The 16,920-nt window shown below is 38.2% G+C and overlaps 2 protein-coding genes across 2 annotated transcripts; both read right to left on the bottom strand.

Moving 5' to 3' along the window:
• Positions 1-8,149: 8,149 nt before the first annotated feature.
• On the bottom strand, positions 8,150-9,745 carry LOC113765678. The gene is made up of 2 exons (XM_027309920.1): positions 8,828-9,745; positions 8,150-8,728 (listed from the first exon to the last, which is right to left on the bottom strand). The coding sequence occupies exons 1-2, from the start codon at positions 9,743-9,745 to the stop codon at positions 8,150-8,152; spliced, it is 1,497 nt and encodes a 498-aa protein (XP_027165721.1).
• Positions 9,746-12,858: 3,113 nt separating this feature from the next.
• On the bottom strand, positions 12,859-13,476 carry LOC113765688 (protein SPT2 homolog). Its single transcript, XM_027309930.1, has one exon. The coding sequence runs from the start codon at positions 13,474-13,476 to the stop codon at positions 12,859-12,861; it is 618 nt and encodes a 205-aa protein (XP_027165731.1).
• Between the last annotated feature and the right edge of the window lie 3,444 nt (positions 13,477-16,920).

A 16,920-nucleotide genomic window follows, 5' to 3' on the forward strand; every position in this document is an offset into this window, starting at 1 on the left:
TTCTGGAGTATTTAAAAAATGATTTTAAAAGTTTTAATTAACTTCCTACCTGTTTCTCTACCTCATCCCCTCTCTTCTCCTCCGCCACTCTCTTCCTCGGTCAACCCAGCCACCATTCCACCTCCCTTGACACCCTTAGCTGCCATTACCCTTTCCGCTACTCCTTAACTCTCTTCACTCCACCACCAAACTCCATCTCGCCACTCATCTACTTCTTCTCCCCCCACCCTTCTCTTCCCACTTCTAGCTCCTACTCCTCATTTTCTCCCCCCTATCCCTTTCATCAGCATTCCTCTCCCACTATTCCCTCCCCTTCATTTCCCCGTCACTCCAACCTCCTCCTCCCCCCAAAGGAGATTTGGTCCTATAAACAATCCGAATAAGCCCTCTCTAAGTCTTTCTTGATTGTCTCATCATCGCAAGAAAGAATTTGCAATAAGAAGAAAACCCCATCATCCAATCACTGTCGCCATTTTCTTCCTGCAAAGGTGATCACCACTAGGATAAGGTGACCGGCTTTAAAAGAATCTGTTTCCCAAAGTTATTATAGTGTTATCTTTTATAAGCTATTTTCCATCATTTATTTAACTCAATGACGGTACTGGTCAAGAGATTAGTGTAGAAAGCATTGCACATTTGCTCAAAATTTTGGTCTTTTAGTATAATGAATCATGCAAAGGAAGTATTACGATTTTTTAAGCAACCATGACGATTCTGGTACACCTTGAAAAGAGAACATGAGGTTGCATTATATTAATTTGACGTTTGCCATGGTCCTGTTATGATTAGCTTATAGTGGATTTGAAATTCTAAACATGACATTGACGAATTGGGTTTCTTAATTATGTGCTGCCTCTTTGACCAAAACTCCTTAGGGAGAGAGAGAAGCTGGGGGTGGTGAGGAAAAGGGATGGAAGAGAGAAGTAGGAGTAGGATGTTGATGAAAAGGGTAGGGGGGAGGAGAAAAGGAGGAGGAGGAGAAGGGTGGGGGAAGGAGGAGGAGTTGAATGGTGGATAGTGGAGTTTGATGGTTGATGGAGGAGAGTACCTTTGATGGTGGAAGAAGGAGAGTGACCAAAATTTTCAAAACGCCGCTATTGAATTATTAAATTAAGAGCCAAATCGCCTTCAAGCTGTGGTGCCACCAAAGAGGAGCTTAATTGGACTAAAAAATTAAGTTCATGTACCAAATTGTTACACATAAACTTCATTGAAATTGACTAAGTTTTGCACATTCATTAATTGTTACAAATTTTGTTGCAATTTTGTATCGTTTGTTACCGTTCATATGTTCTGTGTTAATTGAATGTCAAAATATTTGCAAAAGAACATCATGTTATCATATATTGGTCTAGAGATCAAAAGCAAAGTAATGACACAATTGGATGAATTTATAGAATCATAAAATTTTAAATATAAATAAATGGAGAGAACAATAGAGAGAAATCCAATGGAAACGATTCTAACCCACTAGGTTCACTAAAATCAATTTCTAAACCTACTATATAATACAAAATATATTTCAGAAAGGAAGGAGCAGGAAATAAGAGCCAATAAATAAATAAATAAATAGAGAGACAGAAACAAGGTCATGAGAACAAAGAGTCTTGTTCGTAGATGGTAATTAAGCATTTTTAACAACAACCTCTGTTGATTTCGCGATCATTTGAATTCTCATTACCTTCGAAATATATAGCGGTAATTGGTATTGTGTACCATTTTCGGTAGAGACATTCGAAATGGCAGCTCCCAATGCTATCTTTGTGTTGGTCTGAACAAAGCCAGAGCAGTAAAAGTCGAAAGCAGCCAATGATTTATAGCCATCTCCTTGTTCCAATCACCAAATTTTAGTACAAATCCAATTTCGTTTGGCTTGAGAAATTGGATGAAATATCTGAAATCCATCAAAATCACTCTAATTGTTCACAAATTATCAAATTACATTTTAAACATTACAATAATTTGCGATTTACAAATTCAAATACCTCCTAAATGATCAAAATTTTAGGGGGATTTATCCTAAACCTTGTCGAGAGTTTATCTCGAATTAAAATTGGACAGAAGAAAAGGAAATATATGCCAAAAAAAGTAAGTGGTAAGCACTCTCATATTTCAAGACAATCATAAGACAAGTAAATCTACAAGTTGGCTTTATAGATGGTAAGTAGCTAGAAACTTTAGATTTATACTGCAATTAGATAGCATAATTATAGAATTCGGTTTAGGATCCATTAATTAGATGCCATGATAGCGCACCATTGTTGATTGAGCAACGTAATTAATTCAAATAGATGGCTTCAACATAGAGTTTTCTACCGTCTTAGTTATCCAAAACTTTATTGCCGTTTGCTTTAAAAAATTTCCTAAGTTGTTGATGCATGCACAGTCTGTAAATCTCTTTTTAAAATGTCATTATGATTTATCATCAATACACTGGATCTATTTTCAAGCAGCCCAAATAACACACATTTGTTCACTGGAATCACTACATATATGTGTGGAATATTCAACTGATACAGTCACATATCATTTAGGATGAAACAAACTATGATGAATAGTCTTTTGACCTTGGTAATTCTAGCATTGTATTTTGCCCCTTCGTATTCCCTATTTCCAAACTTCATGTTCATATTAGCAATCCTCTTCCTAACAACACCAATATATTAACTGTTCATTGTCAATCTAGAGGTGATGATCTTGGATATCATACCCTAACTATGAATGAAGAAATAGAATGGACATTTCGCGAAAACTTTTGGTTCACTACATTATTTTTTTCGCCATTTTTGGTGGGCTGGAAAGAACAAGTCATTTACTGTTTGGGATGAACGTTTGCGTGCTGAGTTTTGTCATAAAACATGTTCTTAGGCGGTGAAAGAAGATGGTTTCTACCTTAATTAATACGTCTAATGGTTTGGTCCTGAAGAATTCTTGGTGATATGTGCAATTTCATACGATTTTCCTGTCCATAGACAACAATATTCACATATATGGCATCCTTTTTTAAAAAAAATTCTCTATGATATTATTCCGTACTATTTTGTCTTGCTTCTTTCTACACGTACGTTTAAAGAGAATTAGTAGGAGAAATATGTCAAAATTTAGGAAAAACTTGATCCCAAACGAAGACAAAATTGACAAAATGAAAAGAATGGTAAAGTTTGGGCAAGAGTGCAAGTGGATCTAGTGGTAACGGTTAAGAAAAAAAGGATAAAAAAGTTTGGGAAAATTGTCAATTTAGTCCTCAAACTATTTTACTAAAGCCGATTTGGTCCCTCAACATTTTATCACACGAATTAAGTCCCTTAACTAAAATTATTGTGCCAATTGAGGATCTATACGGCGTCGCCACCCAAAACACATGTATCTGTACAGAAACCAATGGCGAGGCAGGGACTTTTTTGGAAGTACACATCTTAATTTCTACGAGAAGCAAGACAGATCTCATTTTGCATCCAAATTGGGGGAAACCTGTGAAATTTGGGGTTTTCCAAGACATAACCCATTTTGCATCCAATTAGCGGAAGAAATTAGGGGCTTGAAACCGATTCCCAATTACCAGCTTACAACTATAATGTCTTCAAGTTCATCCTTTGAAGTGCATAGCAGATGGAGAAATTTGGATGCGGGATCGTCCAGCTCAGCTACAAATCGATCTTCAAGGAAAGAGGCCTATGGAAGTTCACATTTCGGAGGATCTAGCCCACGAAAAGCTGAATACTACAATGGAGAGGAAATCGTGAAGTGCCATTGCCAAGAATCCTGCAGAATAGTGTCTTCTTGGACTGCAGCAAATCCGTCAAGAAGGTTCCATGGATGTAGAAATTACGGTGTAATGAGACCAGCCAAATGCTTAAATTTTAATAATCTTTGTAATGGTTAGGGTGTATTTATTTAAGTTTTATTACTAATGATGGATTAATTTTGAATGCAGATTGCTCATTGTTGCAAATTTTTTTATGGTACGATCCGCCCTTACCGGAGTATACAAAGAACACGATTTCTAAATTATTAAGGGAACTAAGGAAAGCCGAAGGAAACAACAAGGAAATGAGGATAGAAATTCAAAGGTTGAGAAAAAAAGCCCAGATGTTGATGTTGGCACTGGTAAGAGGTTGCATCTTATTAATGGCAGTATGGGTTCACAATGCAAGAAGAAAGCCTCTGGAACTAGGACTCAAAATGTTGCATTATAAATAGCGTAGTTGCAAGGCCAAGTTGGCATGCAATGTAATGTTCTTGTTTGTAAAGTCCTACCTTTGTTTATTCTTGTTGTTGAGATGGAGAAATTTATCAGATATGATCTACTCTGCTGGTTTGCTTCTTGATTGGAATTGGGTTCACCACCAATTGCAAACAGTCAATTCCTTTGAGTGTTGTAAAAATTTCTAAAACAAATGCTTATCTCATATGCTTATCTCAATAGGCACCCTTAATTTTGTTTATCAGAACGATTCAAAAGGGAATTACTATTCACATTTTCATTTTAGCTTCTTGCATTCCAGTTCACTTAATAAATAATAATGCCTTCAAGGAATACTAAAGGGTAATTGAGAAATGAAAATATCACCTCTTATTCAAAATGAATTGTTATTGACTTTGTGTAGCCGAAATGCTACTGCAAGCATATCTTCGGGGCTCTAGGTAAGAAAAAGAAAGTATGCCGGGACCCTTTTCTCTTTAATTTGGGAGGCTAAAAATATATATATATATATTTTTTTTTTTTTTAAAAAAAAGAAGCATCATGATTATTGAGGTGGTCTTCCATCCTTTGAAACTAAAAGTAAACTTTCTAGACCTGGAAAATTTTGAGATTAGCTAGCCCCTTTTATTGAATGTCAAGTCAATTTTCTTGGAATCTCAATTAATGGCACGCCATCTTGGTTAAGGAAACTAAAACATCAAATTGCCTCATTATAAGAATGAAAATGAAAGAACAGCAAAAGGTCTCTATTGTACTAGTCTTATAAAGTTGCAAAGTTTGCCAGAGAAATGGCATGCTGAACTACCGAGCACTAACGTGTGCGGCCTCGTATCATTGCCATCTTCTATCTTGGCCCCTTAGTTGCTGGATATCATAACATTATATTGTGTTAAAAGGTTAAAAAAAATTTTGACAGAGTTTTGCCTTAAAAATGAACAATTTCACCTGCCAACCAAACAACCATTGTGATACATACACAATATATAAGAGTAAAATCATGAATACATGTGGTCAGGTACATTTCCAGCCAGTAACAAAAGCATTCGTTCCCTAAAGAAGTCAATTGTTGATAGGGTGTTAATTGTTGGTATTTTTATTATTAATTTTCCCTTCTATCCCTGACAAATATTGTGTTAATTGCTGATATTTACTCATATTTGGTATCGGGACTTAATTTCAGGAATGAAGCAGAAAACTACCAAAAAGGAGGGACTTTATGGAGAATATGGAGACTTCTAAGGGCTTCAATCCTTAGGCCTTGGATTGGTGGGGACCACAAAGCTATAAGTCATTTGGGCTCTTAAAAGAAAGGAACGTAGAGAGACTTGGAGGAAGAAGTAATTTTGGAGACTTTGTCCACATGTGTGGGGACCACCGGAGAGAGCTTTAAGTCATCTTACTTTTGGCTTTTTAAGGAGAGGACGTACGGAAGCAAAAGGGGGAGACCTCTAGTTTAGCTTTTAGTTTAGTTCTAGTTTCCTTTCTCTGGACTGGCCTCTGACACACGCCAGGTGTTCGATAATATTCCCCAACGGGAAAATATTTTTTATTCCTTGCTTTCTAGTAAAAACGTAATGCCTTTGCAATCCAGTACTTTTGGCTGCAATTCAACTATGAGGAGTGGCTAATTTCTTCATCTAGTCAGAGGTTAAATCGAAGCTTTGGTTCGACAAAACTGTGAGATCGAATTGATTTCCCTACGTTCTTTAATTTGCAAGTATTTATATATTTCCTGTTCACTTATGCATATGATTATTTCTTGCAATTAAATACTTGATCACTGTTTAATTGTGTGAGTAATTAACAGCCATCTAAGAGTGCTCAATCCGTAATTGTTGGGTAATTTTAGTGCATGTGGCAAGTGATATGATTCAATTGTAGTAGAAACTTTTGAGTCGTTGTTGCGGAAATATATGATATAGCCTAAATAAACCGAGCGTGTGTGTTTGTTGGTTATAATTGGTGGCCAGTCTAATGATTAATGCTGTCAATAGGTTAAATCCTAAGAGCGTGTTTAGGACTGCTTAATTGGCTAGGGCAATAACTACAGAGCTTGTTGTGGTTATCGAATCAGTAAGGTTAGGCAGGTTGTCAGAGCTTGTTGACAACCATAACCAGTTTATTTGTAAATGAAAGATTTTATCTCTGCATCTGTGATCAGTGATTCGAACCATAAGTGGAGATTATACCTTTGACTAGAGATTTTCCTTCCGTCAATTTACTTTATATTTTTAATTTGAGCAATTAAATTAGACAGTTCCATATCAACTCCCCCCATTTTTATTTAATGTTACATTCATTCAAAATAAATTCCCAAGTCCCTGTGGATTCGACCCTGCTCGCTGCTATATTCGAATTTTGTCTTTCACGTAATTAATATACTTTGGTATATCGGATCAAGCAAACTCTGGCACCAGGGTGAAGCTAGTAACCCATTGCACAGCCTAAGTCCCTGCTCCAGTACCATAGTGGATTTAATTCGTGACTTAAGAGTAGGAATTTTATTTTTGCTGGTTTGACACCCAACAATTGTAACTTAACAAAAGCTAAAACACAATTGACTGGTTCAACCATGCTAACAAAAGCTATGCAAAATGTGGGTTGACCCGCATGACAACAGCACCATAAATTTCAGTCATGCTCTATCATCTTATATGGGCTAACCTACAGCACAAAATTAACAAAAGCTGTACAAAATTGACTTGACCCAAAGAACATCAGCACCAAGGTTGTAATTCAGTCATGGTCTAAGTGGAGCTTCTTCATCGCGCATGCATGGCTAGTCGAGTTGTGTTATTCCTGGTTGACTGACATCATCTGGTTAATCTAAGAGTCTATGATCCTGCATATAATCAACAGGTACAGGTCAATGCAATGACTTAAGGAGCAAAGCAAATGTTAAGTTCATATTGATGCTAAAAAGCCTACTTTCTGCTTGGTTCTTCGTTTTTTTCCAACCGATTCAACGTAAGGACCATAAGTATCCATTTTTGCCTTCCTTAATCTCCAACCTTGTGCTTGTATAGTTGGACATGTCTTTTTGTTATGTCCTGGAGCTCGACAGAAGCTGCATTTGATTTTCTTCTTCGATTCAACAACTTCAGTGGAATGTGCACTTGAAACTACAAAGCAAGAAATGAAAAAAATATTGAATTTAAGTATGTCCTCAAATTCACTGAAACATAACTTTTCGCAGATTAACCATATGCCATCAAATTTATTTACCATTTTCTTGATGAACAACAGCTTGTATGTCCACATGGCAGCCTTCACCTGGTTGTTGTTCACCCGCTACAGGTTGTTCATCCATTGGTTATGCTTGTTGATATGAGAAAATTTTAAAAAGTTAGACAAAACAACAAAAGACATTTCCAATATTTTGGCAGAATAGCAGTGTTCAAAAATATGTAAAAGCGGACGTATACCAGCCTGGCTATGGTCTAAGTCAGTCCCTACAACATCAGAGTGGCCCTCGGGATGACTAGTTGGACATGTTCTTCGATTGTGACCGTCCACATGACATTTGCTGCATTTGTTGCTGCTGAGAGAATGACCCCTTCCAGTGCCATGGCCAACTAAATGCTTAGCTGGTATAACCAATAGACATTTCCTTACCGTATGTCTTTTTTCATGACATTTTGAGCAACTTAGTGTACCTGCAGCTCTTGACAGTTTAGTCACTCCATTATTACTCTTTCGAGGTTCATCTGGTTCCCTCCTCCTTGCTTTTCTTGGCCTACCAGAAAGTCTCAACTTCTTTGGTGGAAGGATTGGGATCTTACCAGAATCCCTCCAAGCATTAGGTCCCGGTAATGGAGCAATAGCTGGCTCGTATGCGGCCAAATATGCCTCTCTCAAGTAGTAGCTGTGCACGTAGTCCTCTGGTGTGGCATTTATTAGTGAAATACAACAAACTGCATGGCAACAGGGCAATTCCGTGAGCTCCTACTTTCTACATGTGCATGTGCATCTTTCGACATCAACCACATAGGTTCCACCGTAGATATGCTGCACTTCAAATCTTTTGTTGTCTGAGTGTCTAGCAATATTGGCGGCAGCCTCATTTTTTGCCTTTTCAAGCTTTTTTTGAATCTTTGGACATATTACATCAGTCCTCTTCTTCATCCATTCCTTTTTCATCCGCATCCTATCCATGAGGTAAATTCTAAGGGTTTCCAACATACCCAGGATTGGTTTCTCTCTAGCTTCCAAGATTACAGCATTGAAACTCTCACAAAGGTTATTCAGTAGGATATCGCACTTAGTTGTTTCTCCAAAATGTGATCTTGACCATTGTCTTGGATTTATATTGTCCACCAGCCACTTATGAGCATTGTAGTCATACCCGTTTAAAGCATCCATCTCACTCTCAAATTTGCGCATGTATAATGACCTTGCACAAGCCCAAAATCTTGCTTTTATTGATTCACCTGAATGCGACTTCTTCATGTTATTGTGTAGATGCCTTACACAATGCCGATGCTCCACACCCGGAGTGACTTCATGAATGGCAGACCCCAATCCCTGTTAAGGGTGTAACCATCAATTTTTTTAAAAAAATACGTATTATATTTACATTAATTGCAACCTAGGTAATCCAAAAAGCAAGAAGATTGTAATTACCTTTTGTCTATCACTGATGAAAGTCCATGTTTTTTGTTCATGAATGCACAAGTCATGTTTCAAGAACTTCACGAACCACTTCCATGAACTCTTATTCTCAATTTCAACTACTGCATATGCAATGGGGTAGATACAATCGTTGGCATCAATTCCAATAGCAGTCAACAATACTCCTGGATGTGGACCCCTCAAGTGGCAACCATCTAAACCAATCAATTGTCGACAACCAGCCTTGATCTCTTTTTTCAATGCTTCAAAGCATATGTATATCCTTTGAAATCTTTTCTTACCACTTATATCATCAACCGTTGTCTCCATATGTATCGTTGAGCCAGGATTGCAATTTAACAACTCTTCGCAGTAGTCCCACAGCTTTGTGTATTGTTGTTTGTAACTGCCATAGATCAAAAGCTTTGCCTTCATGAAGGTCTTACTCACTTGGTCTCTTGTGATATTCACATTTAGCTCTAAGTGCACCTTCTCCTTAAATTCTGTGACACTCACCCTCTTATTTAATCTAAGAAAGTCCATATAGTGTCTACTTAGGAAACCTGAATTGGCACGCTTGTGATGAAAAGTCCTACCACAATTGCAAGATGGTCCCATGGTTCTAATAACAAAAGCGTCACTATCAACCTCTTTAGAAGCATAAATGAACCAGTCACAATTTGCACTATTGCATTTAGCCCGCATTCTAGACGTGTCATGTTTACCCCACCTAAAATATTTACCCCATTTAACTCCATAATAATCAATAGCTTGTTTAAATATCCGTTTATCATCAAACAACAGCCCAACAAAGAATTTTGGATCGACCATATCACGCTCAGGTCTAAACCTCACGTATCTTGGCTTTCTCCTCTTTGAACTATCTTCTTTCGAGGCTTCATCATTGCTATTTAACTCTTCAGAATTCATTGACTCTGATGCCTCATGCACTTGAATATTTTCTTCATGGTACAACTTGAAGTCAGTAGTTGTATCATTCCTATTTTGCTACCTAAATGCTTCTTCAACAACAGGCTTTTTTTGTTCATTTTTTCTGCCTTCATTCTTGCTCTCATCAACAACTGTTTCTGTTGTCTCTTTCACTTTTTCAAGCTCTTTATCAGCATCGACAACAGATTTTTTGAAAATCACATCATCTTCATCATCCCTAAAGTCGTAATCACTATCCACCAAGTTTTCATTTTCTGTAGAATCTGATTGTACATCTTCTTCAATCCCATAGCCATTTTCTTCCTCCATTCATTTTATTGGCACCGTGGTTTCTTCAAATGTGGTAGACTCCTCAAACGTGATGTCAACATAAAAAGCATCTTCATTTGATATGCCAGCCTCTCCAATATCCACATTAGAACTGCCCACTTTACTATTAATAAATCTAATATGAAATTCCTGCACCAAGTACACCTCAACCATGCCAGTTTATTTCCCAATACATGCCATGTCTATAACATCATCCTCACTTTCTATATTCCGTAGTTTGAAGCTACAATCTCCACAAGGAACTCTATAAAGCATTTTCACATTTTTTCCACATCCGACAAGGGTGCAAAAGCCATGGAGATGTGACATGTTAACTACATTTGCAATAACACCTTCAAATGATTCCATACTTCCCCCCACATACTTTTCTTGTGGTGGTCCAAAATATACCCCACCGTAATATATTTTTAGTGTAAAGCAGTCCAGCTCATGTCCTGTGTTTTTTTTTTGGCATAAAAAAAAATTTAATTAGACATCCATATGCTCGGTCACTATCCTATAACCCAATTAGGTAGCATGAGAACAACAACATAGTGTATTTTTCACAGCAAAGGGACCACCGAAACTAAAATAACAAGAGAGTCCACTACACATACCCCACATCTCATATCTACCAAAATCCTATCATTTAAATTAGAAAAGGAAAAATCTACCAACTGTAGTTCAACAACCAACGTCTATAAGATGCGAACTTCAACTTATTAGCAAAAAAATTAACTTCAAATATCGCACATGCAGGCCAAGACTTACCGGAAATCCTCGCTGACATTCCGTCGGAATTTTCATCCTCGAGCTTTTCCTTGCTCTGCTGTGCTGCCTGTGAACCAATTTCTCCATTCCGCTCTGTTTTCGTCATCTTTATCTCCCTCCATTGCTGGTAATTGGGAATCGGTTTCAAGCCCCTAATTTCTTCTGCTATTTGGATGCGAAATGGGTTATGTCTAGGAAAACCCCTAATTTCACAGGTTTCCCTAATTTGGATGCAAAATTGGATCTATCTTGCTTCCCGTAGAAATTAGGATGTGTACTTCCAAAAAAGCCCCTGCCTCGCCGTTGATTTCTGTACAGATACATGTGTTTTGGGTGGCGACGCCGTATAGGTCCTCAATTGGCACAATAATTTTAGTTAAGGGACTTAATTCGTGTGATAAAATGTTGAGGGACCAAATCAGCTTTGGTAAAATAGTTTGAGGACAAAATTGGCTATTTTTCCAAAAAGCTTTGAATGCGTTATTTTAAAGCATTTAAGGCACAGGTTTTTATCCAAAAAAAAAAAAAAAAAAGAGTCGATGTTTACAAAATGCCAATATTCTGCAGCTGCGTCAAAGCCAAACTGCTTTTTGATTGCAAGGCTTCACTACAAAAGCTCACGTTCATACAATTCAATCAAAGATTCATAGATTTCGATTAAAAGGATAAAAAAGTAGCAATAAAATTGTCCCGCATTAACAAATTATTCTTCAACATTAAGAAATCTTAAACTTTGTTTGAATTTATAGATGGCTTAGGAGTTATGCATAAAAAAAAATTTATATCATAATTTTACATACATATGCATATAACGACAATAACTTGATTATTTTCTAATTAATTGAAGGTCTTATACAACAAAATGGAAATTAAAAATAATATCGTAAACAAACTCATACGTATAATATCGTAATTTTCAAAAACAAAAACCTTGTACTAGCCATTTACATGCCTAGATGCATAATTTTGCAGGTATCATGGTTGGACTACTACCATGTACAACTTGCAAAACAAGCTGATGGATTACACCTTCTTAAACAACAAAGCGAAACTCGAAAGGTTTAACATGTAACAAATCCAAATTTTTTTTGGGGTTTTTTTTTGGGGGGGGGGGGAGTCGGACTAAATTCCCAGCTTTAACAAGATCATCTTTCAACATGTAACTGTACAGATTTTATGCTCCTAAATTCATATATTAGAAAGATGAATGAAAGACTTTAGTTGTGCAATCAATTCATGTATTCTAAATAAGATTTATTTGGAAATCTAGTAAGCACAAACTATAGCACGAATTTTGGAATCTTAATTAACAGTTTCATACACCTTACCAAAATTCTTTCTTAAGGCATACTTGCAAGATCATATATCTAGTTCTCAAGAAAAATTCAAAACCAATGTAAGCGGAAAAAAAAAAAATCAAATCCCAGGCAAAACAAATAGGGTAAATTACTTATAATCCCCTGTAATTTTTCATAATGTTAGATGACCCCCTGTGATTTGAAAACAGGCACATAACCTCTCTATGGTTTTATGTAAAATAAAAAATTGACGAATTGCATAGTCAGTTATGGCCTTTATACCAAATGTGCTTTAGAAACACGTGTGATAAAATCTTAGTTTCCATATAACCCTCTTAGTTTGTATAAATATCCACTTTACCTCCTGTAATTTTACATTTATTGATATAATCCCCCTTATACTTTTATACAAAAGAGTTAAGCTATCAATTGATTTAGCATTTAAGTAAGGGCACTATTCAATTAATGGCATTATATAATTTTTTTTGGTCAAATTTTCACTTTACATAAAATCATAAAGAGTGAAGTGAACATTTTGAAACATTTGAGAGGTCATATGGCAATAGACGAAATCATAGGGGATTTTTAATAATTTTTCCAAATAAATATTGCTCTATTAAATTTACCATGGAATAAAAAATTATAAGGTCATATTCTTCATGAAAATTACTATTGATCCAAACTATACATGTTACTCTAGTCAAGACTGAAAAATCAGTGGATAAGCTTGCGTTTCTTGGCAGTCTCTTTCATCAAGCGAGCTTTTGATTCTTCAGCTACAATCTTGCGAAGCTCTTCTTGGTCCTCTTTCCTTGCAATTTTGGCACTTCTTCTTTCCTCGCTCTGAATATCTTCAAAAGTAGCCTCCATGGCTTTATCATCCTTTTCATTGTCGTGGTACTTGCTTGGATCATACCCATACATTTTTCTGATCATAATGCTAACGGCTCTAGCATCGACGGAGTCGTCAGGTTTCTTCCTTTTAAGATGACGAAGTTGAGAACTTGCTTCAGGCTTTGAATTCTTGATTATTTGCACCTTTTGTTGTTTCTTCAACTGCTGGACATGATTAATAGGCTTCTTTATTGTCGAGGAGGAAGACTGCACTGATCCTTTGGAGGGAAAAGGCGGCACTTTTTTTTGATTTTGCGAGCAAGAATTTACTACTTGGGACTCTCCCCTTTTTATGGAGGCTTGCTTTGAAACTGTAGCAGGATTCAATCTTGTACTCTTTGCTCCATTATGGTTTTCCAGGCTGCCACTAGGATGAATTGCTGCCTTATTCTTCTCTTTGGGATCTTGCATTGGAAATGAGATCCCTTTAGGACTCATGCCAGCAGGCTGACTGGTAGAATCTGATTTTCCTGTCCCCAAACTGTGTTCCTTTTGCCTGTCAGAAACTCAAGTTTTCTGTCCTCCTTTGTGCTCCTAGCATTACTAGGAAGTGATGATTTTTTCATGATCTTTGGTTGCACCTGAGCAGTTGGAACCTCAGGGTTCTTAAGAGAAACACATGCCATTTGACCAGAAGTATTGTCGGACGAAAGAAAGGAATAGTCCCTCATAGCTCTAAGCATCTGGGCTTTTACTCTTGCCCCAAGAATATTGCTCGTTGATGGTTTTTGGTCAGTGGATGCAGCCAGAGGCTTAGAACCTGAAGCCCTAGTTTGTCTCTCATTCTTCTGAAGAACGGCAACTTCGGATTTTTTGTAGAGGACTAATAAAGCGTTGTGTTCAAGCAATCTTGGAGCGATGGTGTGATGGTATCGAACAGTAACTAGGCAATAGAGTTGTTCCCAATGAAATTGATTGAATAAAGGTACTGGACTTAAGATTGCTAATAGGAAAATCAATAAGGTTCTGATAAGTATCCAATCGAATAGTATTGATATGTTCTGAATCTGAGATTACAGAATTGGTGGAAAAGAAGAGGAAATTATAAGAATGAAGGAAATAACAGACAGAAAGAATGCTAGGGAATGATCCCAGTAATGACTAACTCAATGCTGCCTTTCTGCCTCTGATTCTATCTATATATATATCACTAGCTAACAACTAACTTCTTTGGCGTTTCTAATCCACTTGGCCATGTGAGTGGTTAACGGAATCTGTTACAGAACCACTTGCTTGTTGAGCTCACGTTGATTGAGCTGATTACCAGAAAGGGCGTGTTCCTGATTCTGCGCTTTTGATTCCCTGCTCCTTTGCCTTTCACGTCTTCTTTCTTACTAAAACGTGATATCAGATTTCACGTCTTCAGTTGTTTTACAGCTACTTCATAAAGGCGCGATACTTAGGTTCACGCTTTCAACTTGTTCTTAGCTAATCTTCTGCTCCATGACAATTGCTCCTCCTTCCATTAATCTTGTCCTCAAGATTGAAATTCAGGGAACTCCTCCCTGATTTTCTCCGCATCCTCCCAGGTAGCTTCAGCAGGAGTGGTTCCCCACCAGTGGATGAGCCACTGTACTGCTGCTGCATTCCTCCTTTTGATGCTCCTGCGATCCAGAATGGCTGTTGGAGCCACCCTCAAGTGTCCCTTCTCATCCTGGTTTGGAAGCTGGAGGACAGGAGTTGCCTTCTCCCCAATCTTTTTTTTCAGTAACGACACATGGAACACAGGGTGGATTTTGGACCCTTCAGGCATCTTAAGTTTATAAGCTACTTCTCCTATCTTCTGGATCACCTGGTAGGGACCAAAGTATTTAGCAGACAGCTTGGTGTTGTTCCTTAGGTCCACTGACATTTGTCGATATGGCTGCAACCTCAAGTAGACCCAGTCTCCCACAATGAATGACCTTTCGCTTCTGTTTTGATCAGCATAAAACTTCATTCTATCCTGAGCTTCCTGCAGGTTTCTTTTGAGAGTCTCATCCATCCTCTGTCGTTCCTTCAAATGATCCTCTACTGTGGCTACTCTAGAGTGAGAGTAGGGTCCTAATGCCAATTGTGGGGGGGCCATTCCATATAGAGCCTCGAATGGACTCATCTGGATAGCTGTGTGATAGGCAGTGTTATACCACCACTCAGCAAGGGAGAGCCATGCACTCCATCTCTTTGGCTCCAAGTGTGTCATACACCTTAAGTACATTTCCAGCACCTGATTCACCCTTTCAGATTGGCCATCTGTTTGGGGGTGGTAGGCAGTACTTAACTTCAGTTCTGTACCCATCAAGGTGAATAACTCAGTCCAGAAGTGACTGGTGAACACTTTGTCCCTGTCAGACAGCATGCTTAAAGGAACCCCATGTAACTTACAGATGTGATCTAGGAAGAGTCTAGCTACTGTTGGTGCATCAAAAGGGTGTGAGAGACTGATGAAATGTGCTGATTTAGTGAATCTATCCACCACTACCATGATAGTATCCTTTCTCTCAGATATTGGCAGTCCTTCAATAAAATCCATTGTGACGTGACTCCATGAGTACTGTGGTATAGGGAGAGGTTGCAAAAGGCCCGGATAAGCAGTGTGCTCATCCTTACATTTCCTACACGTATGACATTGTGAAATTGTATCCTTGATATCCCTGTGCATACCTGTCCAATGGAATAATTGCTTGGCCCTTAAGTAACTAGCCTGGATTCCGGAATGACCTCCAAGCTGTGAATCATGTATTGCAGTAATGATCTTCCTCCTTATATTCCCTTCTGAGCCCACCAGAATCCTTCCCTTATATCTAACCACACCATCTTGATAAGTAAAATCTGGTTGGCTGTTAGGAGCAAGAAGTAGTTGCTTGATGAGATCCTGGGTTTGTGCATCCCCTTTATAGCTGTCCATCACCTCCTGTATCCATTCTGGAATGACACAAACTAATGCAGTGCAGTCCCCTTCTTCACTGCTCGCTCTCCTAGACAAGGCATCAGCAACCACATTTTCCCTCCCTTTTTTATATTGTATCTCATAACTTAATCCTAGTAACTTTGTGAGCCATTTCTGTTGAAGGGTAGTAGTGACCCTCTGATCGAGTAGATACTTGAGGCTTTGGTGGTCAGTCCTTATTATGAAGTGGTGTCCCTCCAGGTAATGCCTCCATTTAACCACTGCCATCACCAGAGCCAATAGCTCTTTTTCATAAATGGAGAGCCCCAGGTTCCTAGGTCCTAGGCTCTGGCTTAGATACGCCAAGGGCCTCTTGTCCTGCATCAGTACAGCTCCCACCCCTCCATAGCAGGCATCAGTCTCAATCACGAATGGTTTGGTGAAGTCAGGCAATGCCAGCACAGGGGTGTTGCTCATTGCTAGTTTAAGTCTTTGAAATGCTTCATCAGCTTCTGCATTCCATAAGAACCCATCTTTTTTAAGCAGCATAGTGAGTGGCTTGGCTATGGTCCCATAACCCTTCACAAACTTCCTATAGTATCCTGTCAATCCCAAAAATCCTTTTAGTTGCTTAACTGTAGTTGGTTTTGGCCATCCCAGCATGCCTTCTACCTTCTTGGGGTCAGCCATTACTCCTTGATCAGAGATAATGTGGCCTAAGTATTCCACCTCTGTTTGAGCAAATGAACATTTGCTCCTTTTAGCATAGAGCTGATGTTCCCTCAAGATGTTCAGCACTGAGGTAACATGCTCCATATGGCTACTCCAGGTGGGGCTGTAGACTAGGATGTCATCGAAGAAGACTAGAACATACTGTCTGAGCTGGTCCCTGAAGATGTGGTTCATGAGACTTTGAAACGTGGCAGGGGCATTGGTCAAGCCAAATGGCATGACCTTGAACTCATACAATCCTTGGTGAGTTCTAAATGCTGTTTTGTACCTGTCCTCCACCT

This window comes from Coffea eugenioides, chromosome 1, assembly GCF_003713205.1.
Source record: "Coffea eugenioides isolate CCC68of chromosome 1, Ceug_1.0, whole genome shotgun sequence".
NCBI lineage: Eukaryota > Viridiplantae > Streptophyta > Magnoliopsida > Gentianales > Rubiaceae > Coffea > Coffea eugenioides.